Genomic DNA, 14,590 nt, shown 5'->3' with positions numbered 1-14,590 from the left:
CGGTACAAAGGGCATAGGAAAATGCAAATTTCTGAAGCTTCTTGCATAGAGAATAATACCAGGGAAGACCAAGGGCTGCAAAGAGCCCAAATAAAGGGACTCCTCCGTCTCCAAGCTAATCAAGGCTGATTAGTACTCAGATAAGCACCAAGAGACCAAAGCGCATGCGTAAAGGAGAGACGTTCAAAAGTTCAGTCACGAGGAAGACCAGAATCTTCAGCCTCAGAGACCACCAGAGACCCCCGTGCAACCACCACAGCAAACAACGCATGCCCAGAAGGGCGTGGATCTGATTACCATGCGAGGCGAGGACAGTTGGGGCCAGGGGTTGAATATGCATGGAAAAGTTGTAGTTGTAGTTTTTGTGTTTCTAATGTCTAAATGTATTGCATACGGAATACTTTTGTGAATAAAGGTGTGGGTCACACTGAGGCTCGGGGCACAAGCTATCTCGCTTGTGCCGGGCGCTGACATACATACCCACTTCATAACTATATCCGGTTGTGGAGTTTATTTATTCTGCGTATCGCTTCAAGGGCAATCCCAGACACAAATACAGGCTGGGCAGAGAAAGGATTGAGAGCAGATTCTCTGAGGAGAAGGACTTGGGGGTGCTGGTTTGCATGAAGTTTAACATGACCCGGCAATGTGCCCTCACAGCCCAGAATGCCAGCCCTTTCCCGGGCTGCATCCATGGCAGGGGCGTTGGATTCAGATGATCTAGAAGGTCCCTTCTAAACCAGCCCATCCTATGGCTCCATGACATGTATAGGTACGTACAAACCTACATGTATATTTTTATGTGCTTTAAATACGTGGATATAGCCACAACACTGACTGCGCGCAGCCGCGGGCGGGGCGGTATGTCCCTCGCAGGCCGCCGTCGCGCTCACGTGAGCGGCGTCACATGACGGCGGCAGCGGCGGGGCCGGCGGGTGCGCGCTCTGCCCGGGCTGCCCAGGGCCGCCCGCGGCCTCCTCTGCTCTTCTTCCTCCCTTCATTCCCTCCCCGCTTCCTTCCCTCCGGCCCCGCACGGCCTCTGCCGCCGGCACCCCCCTGCGGTGAGTGGGAGCTGCCCCGGGCCCTGGCGCGGTGGGTGCCGGCGGTTTCGGGCCGTGCCGCCTCACGGGCTCTGGCGGGCCCGGGGGCTGCGGAGGGCTCCGCAGGGCTCCGCGGCTGCCGCCAGGGTTCGGGTTCTGCCGGGCCCCTCGGTGAGCCGTGCCGGGAACGGCAGGACCGTGCCTGCTCTGTCGCAGGCGCTGCTTCTGCTGCTAAACTGCAGCTCCGAAGCCGCTGGTACCGACCCTGCCCGCGGGCAGTGTTTGAGTGGCTCTGGGTGGGTCAGAGGGCCTGGAAACCTTCCATGGTCACTGAAGGACAGAGCGGTGCCGCCTGTGTGCGTGTCTGCTCACTGAAGTGGTTTCAAACGGAGGGCATTTGTTCTTTTCTGTTTGCCCAGGATAGTTCCTAATTTTTTTTGGTTTCTTTTGTTAGAACTGTATTCTAATTCAGTCATAAAGGCAGGCTGTGCTTGCGAGGGTTAGGCCTGAATGTGCCAGTTTGCTCTTGCTTGTTCTGTAAGGGAGGCCAGAACAGTCCAGAAACGGGCTGTGTGGAGAGGCTGGGTACAGTTCAGGCTGTAAGGAATTCCAGCTCCAGCTGAATCTGGAGTCTCTGCCAACACACTTCTTGTTTTGGCATCAAAGTCAGGTGGAGATTTAAACCATAAAGGAAGGGGGAAGAAGTGGTGAAGGTCACTATCTGTGGTAATGTACTATATCCTGATAAAGAGCTTCTGTTCACATTTATTTTTCAGTTTGCTTTCTGTACACTATTGATCTTGATTTTCTTGTTAAGTCTGTGTAGCATGGTTTTAATTTATATACCTGTGGGTTTTTTTCCTCCCTGAACTTGTAGTTTGCATGTTTCTAATGTCTAAATGCTTTTAGACCTGAAGTAAATCAGTCCTAAACTGTAGGGGTGGGAGGATATGCAATGAATTTTTACCCTGGAAAGAAGATTTGGAAAGAAGACAGGCTCTCTTCTCTGTAGAGCTACTTGGATGATGCAGAAGAGCCACCTTAATTCAAGTAACTTAATTTCATTGTTCAAGGATTCACAAGACTGGGAGTTATTTAGTAATGGTCTGTGTCTTTTATTTTAGTGAACTTATGATTGAGTGTGTAGGTTTGGCTTATTTTTGTTTCCAGTAAGCCATGTTTTAAGTACTTTATAAAACTTGGATTTTTTCAGAAGCTAACTAGTACAGTGTTAAGGAATGGGGCACCTGGAAACAGATTTTTCTTTTCATTTCTTTAAAATATTGGACAAATACTCTGCTGTTTAATGAGAGGTCTCGAATCTGGTTTGCATTTCTAGGTACATTTTAATTATCAGTCAAGATGGATATCCGAGGTGCTGTAGATGCTGCTGTCCCAACAAACATCATTGCTGCCAAAGCTGCTGAAGTTCGGGCAAACAAAGTAAACTGGCAGTCATATCTCCAGTAAGTAAAACATTTCCACATTCTTTTCTCCTTTTAAGTGTTAGACTTTTTGAGATTTTAGGCTCCAGTGGAGCATTATGTTGCAGTGAAGAATGTTCTGTCTGCATGGAAGTAGTTGGAAAAAGTCTACATTAAATGGAAGTGGCTGTGGAAAATTTTCTTATGACTTATTACCAGAAGGGGAACTCTACTTGTATCAGCTGATTGTTGTAATAGCAAATGGTATAGGTTTGCACAAATGTTTGGTAAAACGGTTTCTTTTCCTGATAATTCAAACACCAGTCTCAATTTCAGCCTTATTGGGTGACTGCTGAATTAAGAAGTGTTTACAGTAATAATTGTCTTAAGTGTAACTATGGTATGTCTATTGCTCAAGTGCTTTTTGTGGGAATACAAATTGTACTAGCAAAACTGGAGTGGTAGTCCAGGAAAATAAGCTGTATCTTAAGTAAAGGAACATTAATTCTGGAGGACCACTTAAGCAGGTAAATCAGGGAGTAGGCTGAAACAAATGCTTCAGTCTGGGGAGAGCTGTGCTGCTGTTTCAGGCAAGCTCAGTGTGTCCTTTTGCATGGATGTGATGGCACCAGGAGAAGCAAGAAGAGTATTTTCCTGAGAGGATATAGAGACAAGCTGAGGAAAAGTTTTATGGGTGAAGTAGGAAATAGGGAGAAGAAACACACTTTTAGTCCTCTGTACTCTGAAGTGAAATGAAACGTTCTTGCAGCCTGTTCCTTGTGACAGGAGAATGAGAAATATTGACAAAGTGTAAATTACTGTTTATAATAGCAAATTACTTTATAATTAATTGCTTTGTAACTAAAGTGGAAGAAATCTTCATAATTGTAGAGCTACATACCATACTGATGATGCTTTCTGATTATCAACATTATACCACTTTAAAAAATAGGGTTTTTTTTCAGATTGCTGTGGTACATATAAGCATGTCATATTTGCAATAACCTTGCAAAACTGTACTCATGTAAGCTGAGAAATGCTAACCCAGTGGAATCTTACTAATGACTATCTGCTTTGCCCTGTCCTGTGTATTTCAGACTTGCTTATTCCATTCATTTAATTGTATTATTCTTTTCTATGTGATTGTATATCTGCATGATAAATCTGCATAAAGGAACTGATCTTCTGAGAACTTTTTTTTTTGCTAGGCTATTCTTAAGATGGATCAGTTCCTGGTTGAGTTTGGTACTCTGTGGCTTTGCAGGCAAAAGAGAAAGGTTGGGGTGGTAACCTGGCAGTGGCAGCTCCCAAGCACTTCTCAAACAATTTAAGTGGCTTTTGCTGTTACTGTGTGCCCTTTTGTCTGTCTGATAGGAAGTGTGTCCCAAGGACATCTGGACAGCTGTTCCTGTGCTGTCCTAGTGGCAGTGAACAGCTGGTTTGCAGTTGCTTAGGATGAAAGTGGGAGTACAGTTGTTCACTGTTCATGGAAATGAATGAGATTCTTTCACTGCTTCTCTGGTGTTTCTATAGGGCTGGTGAGAAAAATTGTTTACTTTTGTGGGTATAGGAGATGGTTCTATTTGACAAGGAGTTGAATTTGTGTAGTATTATTTGTTTGGCTATGTGATCTGCTGTTAGTAATTTTAATTTATTCTTGGAATTCTCTTTCTCTGGTGCAGTGTGTGAAACAGGGAGTTTAGTTTGTTAATCTGGCAGCAAATTTTTATATAACTTCTTTTGACCAGAGGGCAGGGTTCCTTTTTGGATTTTACCTGTAGAATTTGACTTGGTTTTGTTCTGGAATCTATGAAGGAAGAATAAACTAGTTATTTCCTCTCTTGGAATTAGCTAGGTTTTGGAGGCTATTGTAGTGCATCTGGCTATGGTTTGTGATCCTGTGAGAGGATGAGTGAGACTTTTTGATGCTTGGTGTCCTTTATGTGTCAATAACAGTGTGTCCTCTTTATTATTGCTCTGAAATAAATGTAATTTTTGTGTCTTGTACCTACTGAGAAACAAAGCCTGGCTGTCTGAATAAGTTGGCTTTAAGGATTGACTTAAATGGTGCCAGAGGGATTGTGGAGCTTCTTGAAGATAACTTCTTCTTTGGCTGAGGAGTTTCCTTATAATGAGTTATTGAAAAACATCTGCAGAACTTTTGGTGCTTCCAAAGGAAATAAACTCATACCTTGATTTGGACATGTCCTGTTTTACAACGGACAAGTTTGGATGTGATGGTGTCTTTGAGGCTGAGCTTTAAGGGATTTCTTGGAAAGTCAGTCAGTGCTGTTATATTGATTCATTTCTGGAATGAAGTACATTATTAAATGAGTAGAAAGTACTTTCTTTGATGCAGCTGTTAGAGGCAGGTCAGAGTGGTTTGTTTTAGTCTGGTTCATGGAGAAGGAAAATGGGGTGCTTGAGAACTGACAGTTCTCTTTCTTTTGGGCTCCTTGTTCTGATTGTCTGTGTATTTACTGTGGTAAACTTGCATATAAATGAATATGAAGGAATTACTTCAACTCATCAGATGTTTTTAAATTAAAGGAAATATTTTTGTTTTCCCTAAGTTAACACATCAATTCAGATGTGACATGATTTTTGCTTCTTAAACATGATCTATGCTTCTTAAACTAGAGGCAGTAGTTATGTAGTTGTAGAAACTGTAGTTAGTACTTAGATAGTTGAAGTCAAAGAATTTCACAAGAAATTCTGATGAAGCGTTTTTTTCTCCTCTGCCTGTGGCAGTTGTATGTGTATAAAGGTGCTTTGAAGATTGCATCACTTGCAACAGCATTGGGCTCAGGGTCACACAGAAGGGCATTCTGAAGTTCTTTTTTCCTCTCTCTGTTCTTCAGTGCAAAAGTAAAATGGCTTACTTGTAGCTGGTCAGACTTCAGTAGCCTGACTTTTCTTGTAGAGTCAGTTCAAGCTAAAGATTAACTCACACAGTGTTTATTCCATCTCTGAAGGTTGTAACAGTAAACTAAATATCAAACTACACTAACACACAACTGCTGACTTCTGATGTTTTTTCTGTATACTGTTAGATATGATAATTGTCTGTATTGCCAGCTTGCATGTGTGTTCACGGCTCCTTACAAAATGAGGCTGTGGAAAAAGAAATTTATTTTCTGGTGCTAAAATGTATCCTTTCTTTATGTTGGATTCCAGCTGGGGTCTGTGTCTGAGGGAGAAGAAAGTAACAAAACTTGTAGCAGTGGAAGGTGATGTGTAGGTCTGCCTGTGGAAGCTTTAGTTCAGTGGGGACTTTGCTGCCTTTGGATCTTGAGGCTGGTTGCAGTTCAGAGGTGTGGGTGCCCTCCTCGAGTTAAAAAGACATTTGCTGTTTTGCTCTGTGTGGTTGCTTTCAGCATTTGCCTCAGGGTGTCAGAATGCCAGGGGAGGGTGTGTTGGCTTGCTTGAAGCAGGTTTGGGTTTGCTTTCTTAAGGTAGTAAATGAGTTCTGTGGAAAATTGAACATGTTTCAGAGTTCAGCTTTCACCTTACTGCACTGTAGGTTTTCTAGATACACTGCATTTGACAATACTTTATATTTAATCACATGAGATACTTGATGGCTAATTTGTACTTGGTTTCCTGTGTGTTTTCAAATATTTCACACGCATGTTTGTGAATTCTGATGCTAAAATATCTGTTCTATTTTCCTGGGGGTGGAAGAACCTTCTAAAGCAGGTTGAATATATCAGATTTTAAAAGTCAGTCTTGTCTTAGAGGAAATATAGAAGTTTCCTAATTTGTAGTATATGGAGGATTTTCTTCTGTTTTGTTTTGTGGTTTTTTTTTTTTTTTTTTCCCTCAAATCTGGTTGAGTCTTGTAGAGTACATTCAGTCTGTTTTACTGTTTTAATTTTGTAGTGCTAAAACTGTTGAGCAATTGGATACATTTAGTGTCTCTAGGTACATGCAAAGTACTGTAGATACCTGGATAAAAGAAATTATGCCTTGATATGGTAGGTTCATATGAGCTTCATATTTGCTGCATATGTAGTCAATTTTTTTTAATATAAAAAACCCAAAAGAAAGTAAAAACCAAACAAAAATACCATAACCTTCAGGGTGTCTTTTGCTAAATCATCCAAGCAAAAAAAAAAAAAAAAAAAAAGAAAAAGGAACAAGAGTTGATGGAGGAAATGCACAATGAAGAAGGAATCACAAGATTCTGAGTCATATTGAGTGACCAGGTGGATTTAAAAATGGTGGTTTTGCAAATACATGCTTTCTGAATCCTTGAGTTTCAGTTTTGTCTCCTCTAGCAAGTGCTCTCAAAGGCAGCTCTTGGTATCCCAGGAACAGAGCCTTGAAAGGTGCTTACAGGGCTCCTGTCCTAAACCTGATATTCTCAGATAGGAGGAAAAAAAAAGGGGAAATTGACATGTTGAGATAAAGAGACTTTAATGGAACAGAAAAAGAAGAGGAAAAAAATAAGAAAAAAATAATAAAGGGTTCATACCAGATCTGCAACACAGAACTGTACCAGCTACTGGGAAGAATATTAACTATTCCAGCTGAAACCAGGACACAGCTGAAGCTCAAAGTGACTTCCATCTTGGCAAAAGACTATAGACACATCCTGGAAAATAACAAGTTAAATGGCTGCTAGGAAGAGGGATGGAGGGAGGCTTTGGTTGCTTGTTTGTTAAAAGGTGCTGTGAAATTTCTGTTGCTTTGAAGAGGGGGTGAAGAAAATGTGTAATAGCATCATGGGACTCAGTATCAGCTGTCTGAGTCTGAAGCTGTTCTGCACTTTCTCATGATTTATGGTTGGTTTTTCTTAAACATCCCCCCCCCCCCCGCCACACTGTTTAAGGTTTACTGTCTAATCAGTCATTTCAGTTTTTAAATGAGATGAATGGGAAGAGATGCATTTGAAATTACTAAAGCTATTAATCAGATGTATGAGTTCGTTGATAAAATATTAACAGCTTGTTTAAAAAGCTGTCAGATCCCTTGTAATGTTTGTATGGGTTGGAAGATGTATTTTTGAATGGTGCTAACAAAGCGATAAAGAATAAACTTTAATGTCTTTTTTTTCCTTTAACAGCAATATCAATCCCCACATCTTTTTTCTTTTTTTTCCTGTAGCCTAATGTAGGATAAAAGCAAAAGCTTGAAAGCTTTTTTCCTTTGCAGCTGGCAGACCTCTTCTAATAGTTTGACTGTAAAGAAGTATCTCTCTTCATGGGCTGAGGCTTTCTCCAACATTAAAGCTGAAAATTAAGGGTTCCTCTTAGGTCATCTTTGAAGTGTTTTGTAAATGGCAATATTCTTATAAACAAGCAGCTTATCTGGTTACTTTTGTATCAGTATGATCCATGACTCCCTGGCTCGGTCAGCATTATTTGGAACAAAAGAGGCTTCTAGTTATGGGTCTTTAAATTCAGTATTTGTGGCAGATGAATTGTCCACCTCTTTCCATAACTATTTAAATCCACCCTTAATAGGCAAGAAAGAACATAGGTCAGTCTAAAAGGCATGGTAGCAGCATGGTCATCATTGGCCAATCACATATGATTCATCTATAATTATTCAAGTTTTTGCAGAAGTTGGGTGAGGGCTACCCTACCACTGTCTTTAGGAATCTTCCTTTTAGTAAATCTTGGTTGTCTTTCCTCAGTGCATATGAGGATATCTGTAACAAAGCAGCTGGAACATAGGAGTAGCACACATGGCACTGGACTACTTATGTTCTTTGCTGGATAGTAAATAAATAAAAGATGGCTCTGTGATGAGGCCATACTCAAGACAGACTCATTTAAGTAAGAGGAAAGAAAAAAACTCATTATAGGTCTTACTTTTCTATTTCAAAAATCCAGGTGAGCCACTTGGGTAAAAAAAAAAGTGAACACTTCCTGCAAAGTTTGCAATGTAATCTCTAGTCATGGAACATCTGAAAACTAACCTTGAATATGGAAAAGATGGGTGAAGAGTCCATGCTACGTAGCTTTGCCAAGTGGAAGAGGCGTTTCATTCAGTGGAAATATTAAAAGGAGATGAGTCTTGGAAATAACTGAAGCAGGAGTGTCTAATGCTTTCATCCCCTGTGACTGTGCATGATTTTCTTCTTTCCTGAAGCCCTCTTGGTATTGCCTAGTAAAGGTAGTCACCTATTAAAATCTTGGATATTTTTAGGACTACTTGATTTAAAATTACTTTTCTTACCTGAAGAGTACCTGATTGTACTGTTTTGACAAGTTTTTTTATTTCTTGTGATGTGAAGTTTTGTATTGTAAAAAACCCCAGTAGTGTTCTGCAAGTCTGTCTGACTCTTCAGCTGAGTCTACAGCTTTCTGAAATAGCACTGATGATGGCAGTACCCACTTGAATATTAAGTTGAAGAGAAGATAAGTAGACATCTGTTATCTTAGAGGTGTCCACAACAGTTCACTATATCAAGCCCCCTTGCTATGTGTTTAGATGAACTTGCATGCATATCAGTTTTTAAACTCAAGATGGGATTAATGAAAGCTAAAAATAAATTAGGAACCATGATCTCTGTTCTCCTTACAGTTTTCTTCAGTGCTTACAGCAAACTTAAAGTGACAATTAATTTTGTTTTTCAGCACTTATTTCTTGGTTGGATTAGTCTGTTACTCATGTTATGTATTATCATTTTGGCATAATGTGCTAGCTGTGTGTAATTCAGTTCTTATAACTGACATTGCATTCAGCCCCTGGAAGTTTAAAAATTATTTGGAGAATGCTGTTCAGAGGCGATGCATGGGGAAGACTTTTGAGAGATTATTCCACCATAAGTTTTAAATTTTTTTACATGAGACCCTTTGCAGGAAGGAGCCCATTACATTGTTGTGGGATATAGCATTGGTAAAGTGATATGGTTGATACTGTATCTCCTCTACCCTGCCCTCACAAGACCCTGCCCGAAATGCTGCATCCAGCTCTGGGGTCCTCAGCACAACTAAGACTTGGACCTGTTGGAGCAGGGCCACCAAGATGGTCAGAGGGCTGGAGCACATCTCCTGCAGAAACAGGCTGAGAGTTGGAGTAGTTTAGCCTGGAGAAGAGAAGGCTTTGGGGAGACCTTCCAGTACCTCAACAGTGCTTATGAAAAGGAGGGAGAGAGACTTTTTGTACAGGCATACAGTGGGCAAACAATGGGCAATGGTTTTAAACTGAAACAGGGAAGGTTTAGATTAGATGTTAAGAAGGAATTCTTAACTGTCAGGTTGGTGAGGCAGTGGAACAGGTTGCCCAGAGAGTTGTGGCTGCTTTATCCTTGGAAGTGTTCAAGGCCAGGTTGGACTGGGCTCTTCGAGGTTGCTTCCAAACCAAACCATTTTATGATTCTGAGGTAGCTCAAGATGAAGGAAACAAAGTTTGTATGGTGGGTTGACATTGACAGGTTACTAGGTGTCCATCAGGACAGGACACACTCCATCAAAAGAACAGGGGGAAAAAACCTAGCAAAAAGCTCGGGTTGAGGTGTGAGGACAGGGAGATCACTGACCACTTACTGTCGTGGGCAAAACAGGCTCTACTTGGTGAAATTAAATTCATTTATTGCTGATTAAATGGAGTAGGTTAATGAAAAATAGGAAAAAATCTAAGAACCACCTCCTACCCTCTCCCTTCTTCTCAGGCTCAACTTGGCTTCAGCTTCTCTGCCTCCTTGCTTTGAGTAGTGTAGGGGAGTGGGGTATGGAGGCTGTGGCCATTTTATAACACTCAATTCCTGCTGCTCCTTCCTTCTTACACTCTTCCCCTGCTGCATCCTGAGGTGTCCTATTCATGGGTTATGGTCATTCACAAACTCATCCAGCATGGATCCTTTCTGCAGATTCCAGTCTTCCAGGCATGTACTGCTCCAGGCCCTTGAGGTCACAGGTCCTGCAAGAAACCTGCATGAACTGTAGTTTCCTGTAAGGCACCTCTGCCTGCTCCAGCATGGAGCTGGAGGTGGTTCTCTGTTCCCCCTAGGACCTCCATGGGCTGCAGGTGGATCTCTGTTCCCCCTAGGACCTCCATGGGCTGCAGGTGGATCTCTGCTCCCCTAGGACCTCCATGGGCTGCAGATGGATCTCTGCTCCCCTAGGACCTCCAGGGGCTGCAAGGGCACAGCTGCTTCACCATGGTCTTCACCACAGGCTGCAGGGGAATCTGTGCTCTGGCATGTGCATCACCTCCTCTCCCTCCTTTGTGCACTGATCTGGCAGTCAGCAGAGTTGTTTCTTTCACATGTCCTCAGTCCTGTCTCAGCTGCTGTTGCACAGCAGTTTTTACTCCTTAAATATGTTATCACAGAGGTGCTACTGTCATTACTGAGTGGCTCAGGTTGGGTCAGTGGTGGGTCTGTCCTGGAGCTGGCTGGAACTGGCTCTGTCTGACACTGGGTCCACTTCTGGTATCTTCTCATAGGAGCCATCCAAGCAGTCCCCTACTAACACAGCCTTGCCATGTGAACCCAGTACAGTTATTTTCAACTTACTGTTCGTGTTACTTACAGTTTAATGTTTTGTTTTTCAGAGGTCAGATGATTTCAGGTGAAGACTGTGAATTTATTCAGCGATTTGAACAGAAAAGAAATCCAGAAGAAAAACAGGAGTTGTTGCAATCAGAAGGCAATCAAGTAACTTTATTTTAATGAAGTCTCTTTTGGGGAGGAAGGAAATATTCAAATCTACTCTTATTTTATTGTTGTTAACTGTATGCATACAGTTAAGATGTTCCAGAATAAATATAAAGCTTGCTATTGTGATTCTTTAAGTTTTCCTTAGATATGGGTTGGATGTTATTTCGTTATTTTTAAAACCTACTAAATAATTGTTAAATATCATCTGCCTTTGACTCTATTGTGGGACTAACTAGCTCAAGTCTTCTCTCATCCTGGTTTACTTAATCATGCACACTTGTACTTGAGTCACTTCTTTTTTTTTGAGATTTTTTTCTTTATAGTTTATTGATGACAGCTGCTACCAGTAAGATTGCTGCTTAGTTAGTTAAGCAATTATAATTAGTTAGAGCATGAAGTCCATTGACTGCTAAGGTGGATTCACTTGGATATGGGTGTCTCATGTCGTTTTAGGCATCATAAGATATGAGACCTTTGCATTGGACAGAGCTGATTCAGGACTGAATTGGCCCTTTGCCCATATGGAGACCAGGCAGGATGCCCAAAGACACTTAATTAATATTTGAATCAGTAGTATTTCAGCCTGAGGTTCTAGCACAGAATGTCAGACATCAAGAGGATTGGGAGAGGCAGAGAGGAAGGTGAAGTGTAGATGCTTTCAAAACACAAACATTTATGGCCATTTTTTCTACTTTAATTTTAGGCCATTTGTTTTGGTTTTGTATTTCTCTTCTCTCCAAACTGTGGTGTGTTACTGTTATCTAGTGGATCATAGTTTGCATAGTAACAAAAACATGTGGTGTACTTTATATGTTACTACATAATTACAATGTAGCAGTTTATTCAATTTTCTTTGTGGTTTAGCTGAATTTGGTGAAGGGGAGGAGGAAGTGTAAGAAGTAATGTTGTAACTATTTCAGCCTATTGCGGAAATTGTAACATTCTTCAAAGATGAACAAAGATTTTTCTACATACTTACTTTTCTTACTATATAGTAAGCGAATAGGGGAGTTACGTGTCTTCCTCCCTCCATTCAAACTGCTGAAACTTTTTTTGTGCTCTTAGTTGCTGTTCTGTCAGTTTACTTGATCTCACTACCATTAAAAGAAGGGTGCTGGGGGAGGCTTTTCTAATCTGACTTGCAACCAAGTATGTTGGTGACTTTCACTAGCAAGTACTTATTTAATTTGAAAGCCATAAAACAATTTGTAAAGGGTAGCAACCAATGTGACAGGGAATTTTCTTTGTGAGATAATGTCAAATGTATTGATCTCTTACTGCAATTGAATAAGATGTTGGGATGCTCAATGCTTATGTAAGACTTAACTGTGAATTAATAAGATCCTGTTTTATATTATCAAAAGGAACAAAGACAATTGCTAATAATAATTTTAATGTCTCTTATTTTTCTAGTGTGCTAAAACATTTATAAACTTGATGACTCATATCTCCAAGGAACAGACTGTTCAGTACATTCTGACTATGGTTGATGATATGCTGCAAGTAGGTCAATAATCTGTATTATTTTTAAGTCTTTAAATGCATGCTTGAATGTTTCCTTAGTGTAATTAATGTATTTTCAGGTGTTTGTCATACTGTGTTAAAAATACTCTGCTAAATTTTCAGATCCTCTCTTCAGAGATTAAATGTTAGACCTAAAGTTATAAGGCTAACTTAGCTTGTAATATGTTCAAATTCTAGAAATAAAACAAACTTTTATGCTTGTCTGTTGGTTCCCAACTATGTTTAATTCAAAACTTGGTTGTTAAGGCTAGTGTTGCATAGTGGTTTCATTTCATGTGATCTTAATTTGTGGAATTTTTTCTAAATACTTTTTACATTCGATATATCAGCTTATGTTGTGTTAGAATTGTCAGTGTTAGATTAATGGTAGATTTGGTGATCTTAAGGGTCTTTCCCAACCTAAACAATGCTGAAGTTCTGTGACTTGTGACCTCAGCCCTTTCCTGTGGTACAGGGAGGATATGAAGTTGTTAAAGCTTTTCCTTTGAAGGTGTTAATTTGGCTACCCTCAGCAAGAAGGTTTAGTTTCTGCAGCATAAGATTTCCAACATAATTTAGATTGCTTGGGACATGTTCTGAAATTCTGGGTGGTTTACTTATAAATGAGGAACTTTTAATTCAGTGTGACATACAGCTCTTTGTAGCTGTGGACAACAGTGCCTTATATGAGCACGCTATTAAACTTGGTCTGAGACTGTTGAGCTGATTGGGATAACTCAAGAAGAGGCTTTACCCAATCAGATAATCCTGCTTTTATGTTTCCTTGCTCTGAAGTTGGCTAAGAGAAGGCATTTGGAGTGATGTAACAAGATGAGTTGAGTTATGTGAGGTTTTTTTCCTAGTATTCACATATACCATCTGTGTTTGATAGTTTCTCTTCTCCTGTTTTATGATATATTTGATCCCAGGTTTCAGTGACGTGTTTAGTGCTGTTGGTTTAGAGTATTGCCCTAGGAGGTGAACTACATGAGTTCTAGTTCCTGCTGTGACTATTCTGTGTTACAACAGACAAGTTGAAAAGTGTGAACCTCTCCACAGTTTGTATAACACAGGGACCATGGTGTTCTTTCATGTGCCTGTCTGCACAATAGAGCCCTAAGTGAGTGCCCTGACATCTGGGCTAATAGGATAATAGCTAGTGGTGGTGGCAGCAATTTACTTATCTGTAGCTTGGTCACTTTTTCTCATGAAGTTTTACATTTTTTCAAGTGTGACACAAACGTTGAGAAGAAGAGAAGACCTCTGCGTCTCAGAGAGAAGCACAGAGATACTGTGTCCTCAGTATCATTCTTTGATTAGGACACTGGGTTGGGAATACCTTGTTTTGGTTTACCTATTGGATGACAAACTTTGGCTCAGTGTGTGAGAACTCTGCTTATTATGGCTACTTTTGTGAGGAATGGGTCTTGCTTTCTGTGCATCAGTGGCCAGAGAAGTCATCATTTCACTTGCCCTTTTCCAGAACTTGTGAGTGTTCGTAGGTCTTGTTTTGCTAATGTGCTTTGGCATTAACAGATGGCCTGCAGCTACAGTAGATGATAGCTGATGCTATCTCCTCTGCTGTGGAATTAATACCCCACAGGTAATGCTTTCACTGGCCCACTTTTGAACAGATGAAATAGTTCTAGGTAGTCACAGAAAGCAGTTTTGAGTAATCTCTCTTTTGCTGTATTGTTTCTGTCATAGGTGGTTAGATGTATGTGTTTTCTTGACTTTATGATATGGCTGCATTTTGGGCCTTACCCTGTCCCAGAAGCAGCATGGATGGAATTCTTAATGTTAAATGTAATGGCTTTAAATTATTCAGCCCTTATAGTGATAAAGCAGAATAGAGATACTGGTGCACACTATGTATTTGCTTTTGTAGGGTACCTTGAAGATATCTGATTCCAGCCCCATTGCTGTGGTTATGGACACCTTCAGCTAGACCAGATTGCTCAAAACCCCATCCAACCTGTTCTTGAAGACCTCCACGGATGCTCAGTTGC

At 40.8% G+C, this 14,590-nt stretch overlaps 1 protein-coding gene across 2 annotated transcripts in view; it reads left to right on the top strand.

The window, feature by feature from the left end:
* Window positions 1-753: 753 nt before the first annotated feature.
* ATP6V1H (ATPase H+ transporting V1 subunit H) overlaps window positions 754-14,590 on the top strand; it is a 47,503-nt gene continuing 33,666 nt past the window's right edge. The window contains exons 1-4 of one of the 2 annotated variants that reach the window (XM_066563149.1): window positions 754-772; window positions 2,380-2,506; window positions 10,973-11,075; window positions 12,492-12,581. In XM_066563149.1, the coding sequence (XP_066419246.1) occupies window positions 2,403-2,506; window positions 10,973-11,075; window positions 12,492-12,581 (297 nt within the window). In that variant the 5' untranslated portion in view covers window positions 754-772; window positions 2,380-2,402. Of the gene's footprint in view, window positions 773-897; window positions 1,062-2,379; window positions 2,507-10,972; window positions 11,076-12,491; window positions 12,582-14,590 lie in introns of those variants that run through there. The other variant, XM_066563140.1, reaches the window with a different exon arrangement.

Source organism: Molothrus aeneus, chromosome 1 (genome assembly GCF_037042795.1).
Source record: "Molothrus aeneus isolate 106 chromosome 1, BPBGC_Maene_1.0, whole genome shotgun sequence".
Lineage (NCBI taxonomy): Eukaryota > Metazoa > Chordata > Aves > Passeriformes > Icteridae > Molothrus > Molothrus aeneus.
This window is presented reverse-complemented; position numbering and strand designations above follow the sequence as displayed.